The sequence below is a fragment of the Phoca vitulina genome, unplaced genomic scaffold (assembly GCF_004348235.1).
Source record: "Phoca vitulina isolate PV1807 unplaced genomic scaffold, GSC_HSeal_1.0 scaffold25, whole genome shotgun sequence".
Taxonomy (NCBI): domain Eukaryota; kingdom Metazoa; phylum Chordata; class Mammalia; order Carnivora; family Phocidae; genus Phoca; species Phoca vitulina.
The window spans coordinates 45,358,629-45,377,937 of record NW_022589728.1 but is presented as its reverse complement, the minus strand read 5'-3'; the positions used below and the strand labels follow the sequence as shown (position 1 = coordinate 45,377,937).

The 19,309-nt window shown below is 36.2% G+C and overlaps 1 protein-coding gene across 6 annotated transcripts in view; it reads right to left on the bottom strand.

The window, feature by feature from the left end:
- VPS13B (vacuolar protein sorting 13 homolog B) overlaps positions 1 to 19,309 on the bottom strand; it is a 749,374-nt gene that overhangs the window by 179,733 nt on the left and 550,332 nt on the right. For all 6 annotated transcript variants that reach the window (XM_032421506.1, XM_032421505.1, XM_032421503.1 and 3 more), the window contains one exon: positions 10,893 to 11,030. In XM_032421506.1, the coding sequence (XP_032277397.1) occupies positions 10,893 to 11,030 (138 nt within the window). The remainder of the gene's footprint in view (positions 1 to 10,892; positions 11,031 to 19,309) is intronic.

Here is a 19,309-nt window from a genome sequence, read left to right as displayed (position 1 = left end):
CCCCCCCCCCCCCCCCCCCGCCAATCACAACATAAATGCTCTCATTATAGGGTAACTGTACTGGTTTTCTAAAATGAGCATATTAAACTGAACTTACCTAAACGAACTTCTCTCTCTCTAAACAGTCATCAAAAAGGGCTAAGCACATTCTACTGCTCTAATAATTTTGGCAGCTCTTTTGATGTCATGCCCTTTCTTTTTCTTTTTTGCTTTTCCCAGTGATGGCTTGTACTCATCTTTGGTTGGAGACAGCAGAGATACTTTTTGGGAACAGCCAAATTTTGTTTTGAGATAAGGGAACAAGGATCTCATAGTGAGGGAAGATTAAAAACATTAAGAATCCAATTTCTAGAGGTTCCCACTTCCAATGGATGAGATAACTTGAGTAGCATTAAAAATAATGACTTAAGAATAATACCAAGCAACAACTAATTGGCCGCTATTGGAATATGCTAGAAACATGATTCATCCCCCCCCCAGCTTTATTAAGATACAAACAACAAATGAAATTTTAAGATATTTAAAGTATACATTGTGATGATTTGATATATGCATACATTGTAAAAAAAATTCCTCCCATCTAGAAAATCAACTCATTTTAAAAAACTAATTTTAAATAAAGGAACAGAATTCAGTTTTTATCCTACCTTCCTTAGATGAGCAATGCTATTGAGTAAACAAGTAGTAGATGAGGGAATGTTTCTTTTTATAGAAGTATTTTAGTTAATATATGGAAAAGGAGTGTTAGCATGAAAATATTACTGTTTGTAACCTCCAATGAATTCAGGCATTCAGCATCAATGGCTCTTAACATCACAAAAAGAGACCATCAGATATTATGTGCCTTCTGATGGAACGACACAAACCCTTTTACAGAACAGTCTTGCTAAAAAAACAATAATTAGCAAACCTGAATAGGTTAAACCAACTACCAATTTATATGTAGCAAATACAGAAGACAGGGGAACAGACAAAATCCAAACTGTGATAGGGGCTCCTGGGTGGCTCAGTCGGTTAAGGGTCTGACTCTTGATTTTGTCTCAGGTCATGATCTCAGGGTCGTGAGATGGAGCCCTGCATGGGGTTCTGCGCTCAGCATGGAGTCTTCTTGGGATTCTCTGTCCCTCTCCCTCTACCCCTCTCCCTGCTCGCTCAGTCTCTCTCAGCTAAATAACTAAATACAATCTTTAAAAAAAAAAAAAAATCCAAACTGTGGTAAACTCTACAAGATAAATGATCTGGCTTCTTCAATATATAAATGACAAGAGATGAAAAATGATAGAGGAGAAAACCTAACGATTAAAAGAAACTAGAAAGAAATAACCAATAGTCATGTGCAGAACATATATGGCTTCTGGTTAAAAAAAAAACCACCACCACCACCCAAGAAATATACATGCACACAAATACCCACCATCCATGTACGTTTTTCCCCTCCCCCCCTCCACACACATGATATGTATGAGATAACTGGAAATTTGAACACTATATATTTGATAACACTGAAGAATGATTATCTTTAGGTTTGATAATAGTATTGTGGTCACGTTTTTAAAAGTTCGTGTATTGTAGAGATACATAATATTGAAATATTATAGATGATATAATATGATGCAGGGGATTTGCTTCGAAATAATACAGAAGGTGAGGAAGTGGATAGGGGTATGTAAGAAACAATACTGCCCATGGCTGACAGTTACTTAAGAAGGAGTATACTTTTGTATATATTTGAAAATTTCCATGATATAAAAGTTAAAAAAGACACAGAGATGAGAATGCGTATGGCATATGACAAAGTCACATTGGAAGATGATGTCAAGCCATTCTGCCTCCAAACCATCAAACCCCTCTTGTCCCTCTTCAACTTCAATAGGTGATCTTGCTTCTAGCTTCATGGAGAAAGTTAAAGCCATTACATTTCCATCAATTTCTTGTTACCAAACTAAAAATTACCTGCATATGCCCCTTTCCTTCCCTTGCTTAATTTGTTAGGTAAAATAGAGAATCTGTTGCTTCTTTAATTTAAAAGTGGTTCTTTCAAATATGTATTGGATTCTTCTTCCCTTTTTCTTAGGCACTCATGTTGATCTTTTCTCTTTGTTAGTTTACCTAATTCTTCTCTCAACTGGATTCCTCTTGTGAATATTTAAGTATGAGAAAACCCAAGTCCGTTCATCATAAAAGCAAAATCCCCAAACCATGATCCCAGATGCTCTTTCATATACTACCCTTTATTATTACTCTTCACAAATTTCTCAAAGGAGTTATTTATACTCTCTGCTTCTACTATTTTTTTCCCTCTTGTTTACCTCAATGCATTCTAGACTATTTCCTATCCAGGTTAACCTGATGGGGGAAAGCACTTGTAGTCACAAAGTCTATAAATCTACTAGATATTTTCAATTTCTCATCTTTCCGTGTCTCAAAGTGCTAATGATTTGGCTTCTTGGACATTATACTTTTCAAATTCTCCTCTTAGCCTACAATTTCCTCCTGGCCAGTAAAATCCTGATTGGACTTCCTCAAGATGCACTCTTAGGTTCTTTTCTCTATTTCCTCTCTACACTTTCCTTGAGTAATCTCTCATTCAGGCCCATGGATGGACTTAGAATCTGTATCCCAAAGATTCTAAAACATTCAATCCTTTATCACTGGTCTTGGTCTCATGAGCTCCAGATCTGTTATGAGTAACTGCCATAAACTCAACACATCCAAGACAAAACTCATGATCTCTCCATACTCTCACAAATGAAAACCAAACCAAACCAAACCAAAAACAATGTGGTTCTCTTCAAGTATTTTCATCTCAGTAATCAGGATTACCACCTGTCTTAGTTTGGGCTGCCGTAACAAAATACCAGAGCCTGGTGGCTTAAAGACAGAAATTTATTTCCCCACATTTCTAGAGGCTGGAATGCTGAGATTAGGGTGCCGGCATTATTGGCTTCTGGTGAAGGCTCCCTTTCTAGCTTGCAGATGGCCACCTCCTCAATGTGTCCTCACATGGCAGAGTGGGGGAGACAGCAAGCTCTCTGGTGTTTCTTCTTGTAAGTGTACTATCCCATCATGGGGGAGCCCCAACCCTCATGACCTCATCTAAACCTAATTAACTCCCAAAGGCCCCATCTCCAAATACCATAATAGTGGGTATTAGAGTTTCAACATATGAAGTTTGTGGGGACAAAATACCATCCATCCAGTTAAACCAGTCAGAGACCCAGAAGCTATGTTTAAATTTTTTCCCTTACCCACTATCTCCCTACTCCTTACCCACTATCTCCCTACTCTATTACCATAGATTTTGCCTTCCCAATATCTACCAATTCTTTCACTTCTCCCTATTTCTTATCACCATTCCCCATCCAACTTATAATTACCTCTCACCAGTACTACTTCAATATTCTCCTAATTGCTCCCTTCCATCTACTCTAGCCCCTCTTAGTGTTCTCTGCCCTGCAAATAGAGTTACCTTTTCAAAATGCAGATATAACCATATCAACACACACACCTCCTCCCTCCCCCACCGCATACATGTCCTGCTGACAGCTCTTCAATGGTTCCTCACTACTCTTAAGATAAAAATCCTAAAATCCTTGATTATGGCCAACAAGGCCTAGTCTCTGCCTCTCCTATAGCCTCACCTCATAGCACTGGTTCCCTCACTCTTCCCTGTTTTCATTTCCTGTAATCTGACATGACACCACTCTCCACACTGTCTTTTGCACATATTCTCCCAGAAATCCACTCTCCCGTCTGCAGTCCTTGGTCAACCCCCCTGTATCCTGTGCAAATCAGCTGCAGGGTCAGTTACTCTGAGAAGCTTCCCTGAATCTCCACTCTTATGAGTCCACAGAACTTCATGACACGTGTATTAGTTTATCATTATATATTACTTTGTTTGACTATTTGGCCAACAAATTCTGTCTTTTCTACCAGATAATGTGCATTTCTTGAGAGAGGGGACTGCTTAGAACAACACTGGGCATATTGCAATTGCTCACAATATGTGGTGTGAAAATAAATGAAGAGTTCCGTTAAGGATTACAGCCATCATTTTAGAACTTAAAGGACTCTTAAAATAGCTCTCTTACGTTATGGAAGAAAATACTGAGGCTCAAAGAAGTAGAGTAATCTTACTTAGGATCACCTGCTTAGTGATAGCTAAGCCAGATGACACCAGATTAGAGAGAGCCTTGAGGGCTGAGGAGAACTTTGACCAGATGAACTGAGGGAGTTGGGTGGTCAACATCATAGGAGTTTGGCAGGGGAAGCTCATTTAACAAGGGCACAGGGGACAACAGGATTAGTGAGGAAAAGGAGAATCTGGAGGGAAGGCTGCAGGTAAACAGACTGAGGAAGTAGTTAAGGGCATAAACCTAAACTAGGGAGGTAGTAGACATAATGGAGGACCATTTCAAAGGACAAACGAAGAGGACTTGGAATTAAAAAGAAAAAAGGATGAATCAAAGGTGTCAGTAAAATTGTGACAAAACATGACTGGAATAATATTGCTATCACTAGCACATGTCAAGAAATTTGAAGACTATACTAAGGGCAGGAATGAATAAGGAGAGGAGAGAAAAACAGTTTAATTTAATGTGAACATACCGAATTTTAAATAACTAAACACATCTAATAGGCAGATGGAGAAATAGTTCCGTTGTTGGGTAAGTCAAAACCAGGGCTAGGCATTTGGGAGTTGTTAGCATAAAAGAGACAGCTGAGGTTACTGTCTGTAGAGAGAGGGGGACAGAAGGCCCCACACCATGGCCCCGGGAAGGCACAGGTGGGAGAGGTAGGGGAAGAAGACCGGCATGCAAGCACAAAGTTGCAAGGCTACAGTTAGGAGAAGCCAAATAATGTTCTCTTTTTCTTCCACCTTAGTTGGCTGCATGATCCCAGAAAGATATCCCCCCAATTACCGCCATTCTCTTCAGTAGAAGAAATAATCCTGACAGAACTGGACCACATGAAGAAATAAGGAATCTAGATAATTGCCATACCACTGACTTCCCGGCAGGAGACCTTGTGCTGCCTCTTACCATCTGGCCACACCCACAACCAGCTTCTGTGACCCTCTGGGTCCCGTTACTTAGCCAAGTATAGTCCCCTGGAGGCACCGCAGTCAGCCTGACTTTCAAAGAAGACTTAAAGTCCCTTCACTCTACAGTGTTGGTAAGAAATTAATATGGCTTACTGGTTCTACAGTGAAAAATTTGGTATTAAAACCAGGTTGTTATAGGAATAAGAGAAGAAGGTTTATTAAAAAATTAATTAAAAGTCATACACTTTTCTCATTTCTTCCAAAGGTACAAGTTAGAGTTGAAAGAGTAGGGTTGAAATAATGAAAGACTTTCCTGGGTTTTAAAATTCTTGGTCCATGCCCTATTTAACACCCTGACATCAAGTTTACCATTTCATTTTGATAAATCATGGGGAAAATAAACTATGATAATATAATGCTGACACTGCAAATTGGAACCCATAAAACTGGGGAAATGTAAAAGTCAAGGTTCTTATAGTTTTATTGACGAGTTTACATTTCTTAAATGTAGAAGATAGCCTGCTAGTATGGCTGTAAAATTGAATTAAGATAGAGACAGAACTCGAGGGCATGGGCCTTGGCTCCATTTCTGGAAAGAGAAAAGAGGCAAAGGGTTAACTATCAGGGCAGCATTAAGAGAAATTAATTAAAATGAGCTCCTTAAGATGCTTTCTTTCACACTGAAATCTTCTTGTGTTTAAATATTCTGTTACTTAATCTTCATTTTCCACTCCAGAAAATGTCAGGAGGTTATTTGGGTCATCTTTTTTAGATATCTTAGTTCCTCTGAACAAGTACTTTCAAGATATATCTGAATTAATCCCCACTGAGTAATAAATTCAGTAATAAAAGAATATAAAAGCAGAATTCACCAAGAAAAATAAAATCTTTAAAAAAAACATTTCAAAAATACACATCTGGAGGTAAACAACTTAAAATCTCTACTGTCTATTTACATAAACCTATTTGAATGGTGTGCTACTGTATCTGAGAAGTTTTTTAAAGTAATATTTTATATTATTTAATAAGTATATTAAAATATGTATATATTTTCATTCAAATCAAAGAAGTTTATGGAAACAGGATTATACTAAGATGTTTAGAAATTTTTTAAAAGTAAAAATTAAAATCACTGCAACCTATAAAAAACAGTAAGTTAATCCGTAAGATGTAAGAAAACAGTGTTCAAAATAGGATTACAACCCATTAAAAGTCAAATTTTTAAAACAAAAATTAAATAAAACCAGAGCTGAAACCAATCCAAAGCCAGAATGAAATTAAAACGACATGAAAACTATACAGGCAAATTAATGAGCAGGTTAAACAGGGAGAGACTAAAGAAATGATTTTATTAAGAGAAAAAGAATTCAGCGGTTATGTATTTCATCTAGAGATACCAGGTATACTGTACACGAGAATAAATGTGAAATTGCAGTCATAACTGTGTTTGATACAACCACGTTACTTAAATTATAAGAAGACTGCAGTGTGCTAATTAATTTATTACAAAACATAAATGATGTGGTAATGTTCTCCCAATTTGGCACAGATTTTTCTTTGTCGTCATTTAAATGTCATTTCATTAAATGTCATTACAGTGACAGTGTTCAAAAATATGTCTGCAAAGGAACAATGAAAAAAATACCAGGGAGCTCAAATGTTTTTACAAATGACCCTGAGTTAATTAGAAAAATATGCACCCTTCCCAGTTCTTCTTCTCACGTGTCAGCTCTCATTAAATTAAAAAAAAAAATTTTCTCATTTCAAAGTTAAGGAATCCTATGGCTAACAAAACTTTTAAACTGGGATCAAGTGGGCACATTCCTACGTTTCTGTATGATGTCATACCAAGCAGTTCACAGCTGAATTTGAATTTGCGAGAACTATGAATGATTTTTCAATATAAGAAGTATCTGATCTAATGCTAATTTTTTCTCTATAGGCTAACTGTGCTGGAACAGGTGGCCCTGCTTTCAATTACGGAGGGCTAGCATGCCAGTGTGAGGCCTGGATTAGTTCACCTTCTCACGGGGAATTCTCCTCGGTTGGGAATGGATTTATTATGGCTTCACACATGGAATAGAGCTCATGTCAGCTGAGGGCAGTGACACATCATATGATTCAAATTAACCTGCTGTGGACTGTTCCGCAGGGCTTAGATTGTGTATTAAAATGACGACATTTTAAAAACAGCTTGAAAGAAACCAGGATTGCTGAACTGCAATGGTTCCAATTTGTTCCAACTAATCTATCACCTGCTGGAGATATTATTCTAGCGGGTTTCTGGTAGCTGCTGCTTTCCAGGTTTCTCCAAGCCACTGACCTTGCTAATGGGTACAACTGTTGCCTCTGAAGGAAGGAGATGGGGGTGAGAGAGCTTTGAAGGGCTTTTCTGATGTAGAAGTTGGGTCCTACCATTTGCTCTAAGGTACTATTAAGTGAACAGAGGAAATAAGGGAATACTCAAGCACTTTTGAATTATTTTTCCAAAAACAAGGGCTAAAGAGCAGCATTTGTATCACATTGTTTAGATAAATAATCCCTGCAAAATAAATCTGTAAGGCTGAATTCAAAAGCTGTTAAGTTTTCACCTTAAGAAGAAAACTTAAGGTTAGGTAGTTATAATCAGTATTTTCTGTATTCTTCAGGGTCGTAACTTTTATTGCTGCCGAAATGTTAATTCAGGAGCAAGACAAGAATAAAAGTATACCATTTTAGAGCTGTAGCATAAAACTCTGGGAATGATACTTAAATAGGATGTGCATCTAGATTAAAAAACTAATGTTAGCAAAAGATTCTTAATGGTAACACCACATACAAAAGACTTTATTTTTTTAAAGGAAGGGAATGACATTGGGGAATATTATAAAGCTGAAGCTTGTTCCCATAGTCTCAGCATAAATAATATTCCTCTTAGTACACCATTTTCTAAAATCTGGAAACAAGATAACTTTCTTGAGTTACCAAAAATCTATAAAATAAGACACTCCTATGGTAAGAAGTACTTTATGTGTCCTGTATTTCTATTGATCTCTAAATTAATATAGAGTGGCAATTTGGCTGTGTAGTAAGAGAATATGATTAGTCTATGGACTAACATCTTATATACTTTACACGACAAATTATTTACAGTAAGGAAATTTTTGTCTAAGATAGTAAATTCTGGAGCAGTTCAAAAATGTTAGGTTAGTATGTAGTGGAATCCCACACAACTGATATACCATTCAAACTAATCTTCCCTCAAATACTTTATGAAAGAAAACTACTCTTGGTTAAAATGTTTTAGACTTTGAAGAACTTAAACCATTAATTAGACACTGTGTTTGATTTTTCATAATAAAAGTACAATTTAAAAAACCACTTATCATTCTTTCTATCATTCCCCTCTCCTGTGCCCCAAAATATCTGCAGTTTGGTCCTCAATAGCCGTGTGTGTGTGTGTGTGTGTGTATTCATTCATTCATGAATCATATAAAAGCTTGTTACAAAAGTGTAGTCTCCAGCACCAATCCCACTTTACCTGGGAGTTGTTAGAAATGTAGAATTTCATTCCCACCTTCTAGAACTATTAAACTATTTGCATTTTAACAAGCTTACCAGAGATGCTTCAAATGCACACTCAAGTCTGAGAAGCGCTACTATAAAATAACACTTTCAATCCATTTGTTCAAAAGTTGAATCTCCAGATAGATTATCACTCTTATTGAATAAACATTAAATAAGGAATGGCATATATGTAATTTCTAACTTAAAGAAGTGTAAGAAACACAAAAGTATAACTATTTAAAAAAAATCACATCCCTACTAGTCACATTAAATGCTAGAATTATAAACATAATTTTTCATTCATTCACTGACATTTCTCCTGAAATGTAATTTCTTTGGTTGCCATGAAAATATACATAATTATGGATTTGTAGATCCCATTCTTTAACAAATCAACCAAATATAAATTAGAAGGGAACTTTCTAGCCAAAGTGAGTGAAAGACTGTGCCTAAAAGCAAAAAAAATCTGAAACTAAAAAAGAGAAGAGGGAAACCCAAGTTTCTTTCTCACTTCTTCATGAACTAATCATATGTTCTTACACAATTTCACCCATTCTCACATGTTCAGTCTTTTACATGTGAACAACTCTGAAGTCAGGAAGTGCCTTGAAATGGATATAATAAGAAAGCACTGTATCATAGTTTAAATAGCAGATATTTTTTCTTTTTTCTTGGTACATAAAATGTTTTTTCCTACAATTGATGATGGCTTGGATAAAATGAAATATGGTATTTCACACTCACTAGCCAAGTACTAGACTCACATTACTCTCAATCTGTCCATTACCTCACCCCAAAGACTTCTTCCAACTTTGATGACTCTCTTAGCCTTCATCATTAGCTTCTTGCTTTCCTTTGAGTCTTTAAAACCATGTCTAGATACTTATAATGATTAGAAATAGTTCTTCATACTTCTACACCTTTTAAATCCCAGCACTGGGAAGAACAGGGCCCCAGTGAAAGGGGCAGTGTAGGTGGCTTTAGGCTCTCTTTACTCCAGACATGATGACAAGTGGCTTTCTTCAATCTGTGGCCACGGCTCATGAGTGCATTGGTCTGCCATGACACACACTGAACCAGGTCCATGCAGGGATATTTTTCACTCATCAAAATTCACACTTTGCAGAGTATTGCTAGAGATCTCAAGACAGTTTAACACCATTGTTTTAAATTCTTAATGAAGAAACTAATATTTTTTGATGACTAATATGTTTTGAAGCACTGTAAATATAAAGTAAATGAAAATGCAGTAATTTTTATTAAATAGTTAAGATCTCATTGAAGTGAAGGAAGAATAATAAAAAGAAGAGGAGGAGGAACAGGACATGAAGGGAGAAGAAATAGAGCAGGCAAAAGAAAGAAGAGGAGAAGAGAGGAGAAATCTATGGCTGTGCTAAAATTAGTGCAGTAGAGAAGTGATCTAGGTCTTTGGAGTCATAAGACTTGGGTTTGAATGGCTCCACAGCCATTCCTTCACAGTTTTAAGTCTTAACTTCCTAATTCATAAAACAGGCATAATTATAGTGCCTCCTTCTTGGGTCTATATGAGTATGTAAAGCACTTAATACCTGGTACTGATAAGCACTCAATACATTTTGATAACTGTATCTATCTATCTAAAACTGAGTGTTAATTTCTCAAGCACATTGTTAAGTATTTGAAATAAGTATACTTATCCAATTGAATATACCTATGTATATTATCTTATGTAGATATATCGTGTATCTCATCCATCCATCCAACCACCTACCTATTTTATTCTTTTTGTTTACAGTAAGGAAACTGAGGCATAGGAGATTAGATCAACTGCCTAAGGTCACACAGTTAGCAGAAAAGGTAGAAATAAAGTCTTGGGTCTTTGGCTTACAGTCAATATTCTTTAATTGATAACTACTTTTTTGTCAGACCAAAGGTAATTTTTTTCTAAAGATTTTATTTATTAATTTGAGAGAGAAAGAGCACGAGTTGGGGGAGGGCCAGAGGGAGAGGGAGAAGCAGACTCCCCGCTGAGCAGGGAGCCTGATTTGGGGCTTGATCCCAGGACCCCGAGATCATGATCTGAGCCGAAGGCAGATGCTTAACCAACTGAACCCCCCCGGCGCCCTATACCAAAGGTAATTTTTAATGCATATTAATATTTGCTTTTTAATCTCTAGAATGGGCAGCCTGAGAAGAATACACTTCTGGAAAACGAACTATTCATTTTTTGCAAGGAATGTCACAATTACTAACAGACCCTAAGTACATGTTAATATACTCACATGAAAAAAATGTATACACATTTGAATTATGACTTTCTTACCTGGTCCATTAAGAAAGTCTTTAATTTGTAGCGTTACCAGGGAGGGTGGAATACCACTTTTGCTGTCTATTTCTCCAGGCACGGTCTGCAGCCAAACTGTGCAGTAATCAAGGGCTTCAGGCAGAGTCTTCCCGGGATCTGAAGTGACAAAATTGAAATTAAAAATGTCAAACACATCACAAACATCTCATTTTGGTGTAAGAGCTTTAGCTGACAATAAGAAAAAATGGTTAAATTCACTTCTGTAACCTCCACTGATTCATCTGTTTGTACATATCCTTGTCACACAAGTACTCATATGGACAGAGAGAAGCTCTCTCTCTACATTGGAATGATGAAACCATGCTTTCCAGAGCCAGGCCAAAAAGGAAACGACATTTCAAATCTTAACTCGTATTATCTTTGAATGAAGGTAAAGTTTCTGTACTCTGAGCTGCTGTTAATAGTTGTATAGTTGGATTTCTTTTCCTTCTTTTTTTTTTTTTTTAAACAGGATGTTGGAAACAAATTAAAGAAAAAAAGGGCAAGCTTTTTAGCTTAAAAAAAGGCAAATATATGTTCAAAGATGCAGTGGATTAGTACTACTTAGGGTCTATTTGATCTGTTTCAGAGTTTTACTGACATTACAATCACTTTTTACTGCTAGGCTTTTGAAGTTAACTTCAGTAGCTTTCCCATAACCCTCTTTAATGATAAAAATTGGTCAATCTTTTATTAGTTCCAATTATAACTAAATCTTGACTTTTTTCTGTTTTGACTTTTTCTGTTACTGTGTATTTTTTACTTTTTTCTGGTTTATATAGTATATTCTTTAAAAAGTATTTTTTAGCTATTGGTGAATGCAAACTGAATTTGCTTTTTACTGCTTGGCAATCCAGTTTTTTTTTTTTTTTTTTTTTTGGCCATCCAGTTTTTATTGAAATAGCTCTTTAAATAAAACGACTGCTGTATCTTGGCATACAATGTAGTAGGCTTTTTAAAAAAACTTTAAATATTCACAGTTTTTCTTTTGTTTCAAGATTGTTTTATTCTCTGTGTTTTAATAGCCTCTGAATGTCAATTTTATAGGGATGTTCTTGCCATAGAGTCCATCTATTCACTTTTCAGTCGATTTGAAATGTGTTATTAAAGTGTTATTTATTTTAAGTTTTATTGATTGGATTGCTTTCAAGAATAGCATTTACATACAGTGTATTATATTCAACATATGGTTATATAGTATTACTGTCATATGTGAACTGGGCATATAAATTCTGCCTTGGAATTTGTATTTCTTGACCTTATCATGTGATTCTTATGAAATTTGGCACATATGAACCTTTATGTGATTTCAAAGAAAACACTGAAAGCAATTGATTGTGACATTAGATCTACGTGGTAAAGATCAAACACCAAGCTAGTGCATTCTTCTCTTTTTATATGATCAGTGAATTTCAAGCAGTGAGAATATGCATAGTAGATCAATTACACAGTAACACTATACTATTCTCTCTTTCAAATATAATGGTCAAGTGTCGTGAAATAATAGCAAAAGTCTCTTGCTGGTAGGATCTATAATCAATTTGTAGGAGCTATGTAACTTGACGGGACCTGAGTGTCTACTTCTAGAGTCCCATCTGTGTAGCCATGATCAAGAAGCAGTTATTATCAAGTCAACGGTACTGTGCTAGACCTGTATGAGGAGGCTTAATTCTTCATTTTGAAGAGAATACAACCTAAAGAGAGAACAATGACCTAACAGAGAAAACAGACCTAAGTGATGTAACTAAATAAATAATGGACAGAGAGGAATTAAACTGATGTAGAAATTATCAGCATGATAAACACAATTAGCAGAAAAGGCAGAAATAAAGTCTTGGGTCTTTGGCTTACAGTCAATATTCTTTAATTGATAACTACTTTTTTGTCAGACCAAAGGTAATTTTTTTCTAAAGATTTTATTTATTAATTTGAGAGAGAAAGAGCACGAGTTGGGGGAGGGCCAGAGGGAGAGGGAGAAGCAGACTCCCCGCTGAGCAGGGAGCCTGACTTGGGGCTTGATCCCAGGACCCCGAGATCATGATCTGAGCCGAATAAATAAAACTTAGGATGAACAAACAAGTTATAGGGATCACATATTCAAACTTGTGTGACAGAAAAGGGATATCATTAATATAAAGAGCTCATATAGTCAATATAGATATTAATAGAGAAAAATGGGTAAAGAATAAGCAATTATTAAATGAAGAAATTAATAAAGCAAATAGAGATGAAGAAAACAAATGGCATATAAACATTTTAAAATATAAACATTATGAGATACTAAATCTTAGTAATAATCAAAGAAAAATTTTTTTAAACAAGTAGAATTTTTCACCTATCAGATAGGCCAAGACTAAAAAACTGATAATGGCTGTGTAGCTTGCGCATATGCGTGCATGCACACACACACACGCGCGTGCACACACATACTACAGAACTGCTAATCATAGTAAACAGCAGAAAACAACTTAGACGTTCATCAACGGATTGATGCTTAAATAAACAACAGTGATCCATAGAATTGTTTAGAAGACTCAAGAAGATCTGTATGTACTGACATAGGAAAAGCCATCTTACGTTGTTAATAGTAAAAAACAAAGCAGGTTAAGCATCTTTTCATATACTGGCCATTTGATTCCTCTTCTACAAAATATTTACTTATTCTTTTTTTTATTAGTTAATGAGTGCTAATGTTTGTCGTAGGTAGCAAATATTTCCTCTTGGGATGGTAGTTGTCCTTAAAATAAATTCTGATGCTTTTTGCAAGCATACTTTTTTATAGATGTGAAGAAAAATCTATTAACTTTTATTTAATGGCTTTATCCCTAGGTGATTACATATTTTCCTATAGTTTCTTCAAGCATTTTTAACATTTTGTTTTTACCTTTAGCTATTTAATCGTTCTAGAGAGCACCGTTTTATGAAAAATAGGAAAAAATGCTCAGCCTGACAATCAACCACACACAAGTTAAAACAAGAAGTTTTTTTATTCGACAGCTTAGCATAATTAAAAAGATTGATAATATCTTGTATGGGGGAGAAAGAGGAGAAATGGGTCTTCCTATGTAAGGTCGATTTCTGAATGAGTAGGGGAGAGGTTGAAAATGAGTGTCTACCAAAATTCTAAATATCCATGCCCTTGTCATTAGGAAGGCCACACAAAGGACTCTACCTTAAAGAAATAAACCTACCTGCATATATACATATGTACATATTGGAGGATGATCATCTTAAGGATGATCCTAAGCATATAATGGTGCATGGACCTATATTCACAGCTGAAGAAAAAATAGGATGACACATCAAGCATCTAAAAAAACTGAAGTGTGGGGCGCCTGGGTGGCTCAGTTGGTTAAGCGACTGCCTTCGGCTCAGGTCATGATCCTGGAGTCCCTGGATCGAGTCCCGCATCGGGCTCCCTGCTCAGCAGGGAGTCTGCTTCTCCCTCTGACCCTCCCCCCCTCTCATGTACTCGCTCTCTCTCATTCTCTCTCTCTCTCAAATAAATAAATAAAATCTTTAAAAAAAAAAATTAAAAAAAAAAATTAAAAAAAAAAAAAAATAAACTGAAGTGAAGGGGAAAGGGAAAAAGCACTTCAAAGGATATTTTGATGTTCTATTTTCATCAAGGTATAGACGGGGGAAGCACAAAATTCTGATAATGTGGATGAGGGTTTTCTAAGTAGGGGAGATAGGCTTTGTGCAGGTTGCTTCTCTTTTCATAGAACTTAGAGGGCCTGGCCATCTGGCACCCAGCCTTGGAGTCTGCACTGGGGCAATTACAGAGGGATATGACTTAATGGAGATGGAATAAACAAACTGGCAATAGTAGGAAGCAGAATGGGAATTAGGAATTTAAAAAAATGTAAAAGTCTAGGAAATCCATCTAAAGAAGCCAAACTTTCAATGACTGTTTTCCCCCCAAATTACTGGTTTGATGATATTGTTGGTTTAATATGGCTACACAACTGATTGGAAAGTACAGCTGTATTTATAGAGCTGACAGAACAGAATAACTGAATTGAGGAACATCCAGGAAAATACAGGTTGCATGGTTGATGAATACAGAATGTATGACAGGACAGTGGCTACTCTCCCAGTTTTAGCTAAAATCTCTACTTTGGATATGCCCCTAGTCACAGTGGTGAGATGATGTGGAAGTAGTAGCAGAAAGGTCTGTCAGAATCCCACAGAAATAGCTCAAGTCTGCAAGTCACTATTTAGTCCCTTATGCTCTAATAGCTAGACGATGAGGGGCATGACTTTTAGACTTCCTGTAATGTCTTTGATTTAACTTCTCCTTAATTCCATCATCAAGTCTAGAAAATGGGATTCATATTACACATTCCTCAGGGTCAATGTAGCTGGGAAAGTACCAGATAAACTAAGATTAAAGGAGCCTTTGAATATAATATAAATAGAATGACAAATAGGGATGACTACTTCATACTGGAAGCTCCTTCAGACTTTGACAGTCTTCTTCGCTGTACTTAGCAAACACCTATTTATTTGAGCACAGGAAGCTCTCGGAAAGAGTAAGCTCCTGCTGATGTAGATGAGCACATTTATGCTGTTGTCCCTAAGCCTAAGAAACAGGAGACAGTGGTATCTTATTAGGAGTTACAGAGCAGGGGAAATGGGTCCGAATAAATGACAAGTTGCTCATAGCCATAAATCCTGTTCAAAGTCAGTGAGAATTCACTTCAATAAGACAATGGTACTGACAAAGTTATACAATTTGTTTTCCTTCTTGGTTGACCTGGCCTCCAAAAGAAAATACTTCATCATATCCCGTCACAAAGAACACCCAAAGAGAAGATTCAGGAAGTCTCCAGTCCTTTCACAGATGGATCAAGATATTACTGGCTTTCACAGAGCCTTGTTTCAGATTGTATTGTGTTTGTAGATCACTTTGCTCTTCTTCACAAACCTTCGTGTCACTTAACTGCTTGGGAGGTCCTCCTCTGAATCTGATAAAAGTGGTCTTTGTACTGCTGCTCATTATTATTTTTTAACCCTTAGCAAATATTCACAGAGTTAAGTACGTTTTTGCCTAACATTTGAATTATATAAAATATAACATGATTCAGTGTGACCCGTTCTTATTTTCTTTGCAATCTTCAACTTAGCCAAAATTTGTTTTCCAAGCTCACATAGAACAGCTGAATGCTACAGATTTTGTAAGCTTTATTCTACTACTTTATTCTATTCTACTTTTTTAAAAATTTTTTTATTGTTATGTTAATCCCCATACATTACATCATTAGTTTTAGATATAGCGTTCCATGATTCATTGTTTGTGCATAACACCCAGTGCTCCATGCAGAACGTACCCTCCTCAATACCCATCACCAGGCTAACCCATCCTCCCAACCCCCTCCCCTCTAGAACCCTCAGTTTGTTTTTCAGAGTCCTTGTCTCTCATGGTTCTTCTCCCCCTCCGATTTCCCCCCCTTCATTCTTCCCCTCCTGCTACATTCTTCTTCTTCTTTTTTTTATTCTATTCTACTTTATTCTACTCTGCTTTGTTCTACTATGTGGCAGGAATTTTTTTTAATTTTTTTTTTAGTAATTGAGCTGAATTTTTACGAAGGTCCCAATGAGAAGACATTTCCCCACAGATGTCAGTGGTAATTTCCCCATTTTAAAGATTGACATACACTGAATGAAGTCCAGCTCCTTTTACACCAGATATTTCTAAGTGTTAGTCATTGCAGAGACAATCTTTTCATTTCTTTTGCCATGTGAATGAACTTTGAATTTTAAAAATCCCAGTGCATAAGAATTTGTTTATTTCAAAGCTAAGTATCTCTTATTTTCTTCCCCACTCTCCCCCTCTTCCCTAACAGTTACTTTTACCAACCTCAGGTTTACAAAGCAATTGATAATCTGTACCTCTTTCTGCTTTCCCTGGGCCACTTTTGTGCTCAAGAACATCTCCATTAAGTACGCTGATTAAGGAAGGCAGAAAGTAATTGCCAAATGGTGATTTCCCCTGGCAGCTCCAGGCAAAGATTTTGTTGTGCAAGATGCAATTACCTATAATCACAATAATGCTTTTGCCCCTTTGATTCAATTTTCTCATGATACCTTTGTCGTTTACATTTTTTTAATGGAAAATGAGTGCTAATGCAAATAAGAAGCAAAGTCAAGGATACAAAATTTTCCTTTGGTGGAAAGTTCTTGTAAATTTGTGTTTCTGGAAAAAATGCTATTAATTGAAATTTGGGGGATGAGTGCTGAAAAATAAACATTTGATTAATTGGGTTTTGGTGTACCTCATTTTAACCATGTTTTCTCCGGTAAGTCGTTTGTCATCCTATTCTCAGTATTAGCTTCTTGCTGTATTAATCTGATCCTGTTGCTGCTTGCAGTCCTGGGTAACAAAATCCTGCTCAGTATTATCAACAACTTTGGAAATTATATCATACTTTAATTTCTAATCCCATTGATGCTAATGTTATCATCCCTAAATCATTATGATTAAAATTAATGTGTTCCCTAAACTACTATTGCAGATTTAAATTTCAGTAACTTTTTGCTCTGATGTCATATTGCACTGAGTTTTCTTTCGGACAGTAGTTCATGATTAAAATATTACAAATTCCTCAAAAGCATAAAATGCTTATATGATGTAGCACTCCAAATAGCCTGAAGATTTACTTCTGTCTTCATTTTATCAGTTCCACAAAGTCCAGAAGGATCTACTGTTTGTTTTTTTTAAAAAGAAAGAAGATTAGATTTTATTCACTTTTTTGCAAAGTCTTCAATGACCTGCTATGGTTGCAAGCACGCTGCAGTCTGCCATTTTTAATGAGCCCAGGCCAAAGTCTCATCTATGGCTGCTTTTCTTTTGGTTCTCTTTGGCCTGTGAGGTACACGGGGTTATGCTTACGAAATAACATTTAAGTGATTTTTGATGAACTCTTGAGGGACAACTGGCAGGTGAAAGGATACTGTCATATGGAAGAGGTTTATGAAATAGACTGCCATTGACCTAGGACTTACTGAACACAGACAGCCCTACTTTCATTGAGCTTTTTCACATTTTGTTCCATAGGAGAGTTTACATCAGTTTATAACACAGTAGAAAATTCAGGGTAATGAAAAGAACGTGAACTTTGGAGGCAGACAGATCTGGGTTTAAGTCCTGACTCCTTAAAGTGGGTAAATTTAATTTTAACTTCACGGAGTCCCAGTTTTTTAGTTGCCAAAATGGGGATAATACACTAGATTGTGGGTTGTTGAGAATATTATATCAGATAATATGTGTAACATGGTTTGCCTGGGACATGGCATGGTAAAAGTTCAATGAACAGTCACTGTTTTATTTCTAAAACACAACCTTTAAAGAAAATAGGAATACGTGTGTGCAGTGTCTTTCAAGTGTCTACTCCTCCCAGTTTTTGTTTTTGCTTTGTAATTTTGAAAAATCTTTTTTATCAATGATCTGAAATAAGAGGAATATAATAGGTAAAAAATAAAACACTCTGTTTATTAGTGGAAATTATACCCAATTTCGATCTTAAAAAACAGAGTAAACTTATTTATATTTAATTCCTAAAATAGTAACTACTTAGGTTTAAAATACTAGTCAATGTATTTTACTTCTCTATTAAATACTCCTGGCTGAGGAGAAATTATTGACCTAACAGTTTCCCTGCACTTTGGTTCTGGTAATTATCAAAATTATATTCTTACTTTCTTTTCCATCCCTTGGAAATATCTGGCCTATGTATGAATCAAGGAAGTAAATCATCTGCAAGCCCAAATAGACTCCTTTCCATTTCTTAAACTGGGAGTTCGAGACTCCTTTTAGTAAGGTATCTGGGTATATCAACTTTTACACAAAGAGAAGATTGGAATGACTTTAAAATCATTTTCAGTGTTCAATAAACATGGTTAGTGCATCAGAATTTCAATTTCACTCAGCTTTCTTTTGTTAAAGAAGATCAAGCAGAGTTCACAGCTAGCCAGAGTAGAAAGGGAGAAAACACCTAAAAAAGAATCAGGGAAGTAGGTGAGGGCTTCGAGAGATTCCCTACTCTCCTATCCTCCCTCCCAGTTCACTGATAAGATATTCCTAGATGGTCTTTTAGCTTAATCCTTTTGTGCCCAGCCAAGAATACACGAAGGTGTTTCTTAATAGAACTTGAATAAAATTTAAAGAAAAGCATCTTTGGAGGCTCTAGATCTATTTACCTCTACCTATGAAATTGATATTGTTAAAGCTCCAAAGGAGCCTCTTTCAAAAGCCACTGGTGTGCTTGGTTTGGCTGAACTCAGCGGATGGAAGTGTCCACTCCCTGCAGTGAGAGGTCATAGTCAGAACAGTCACCTTTTGACCACCATCTATAAAAAAAGGCAAAGCTACATACAGGCTTACTGAGTTTTCT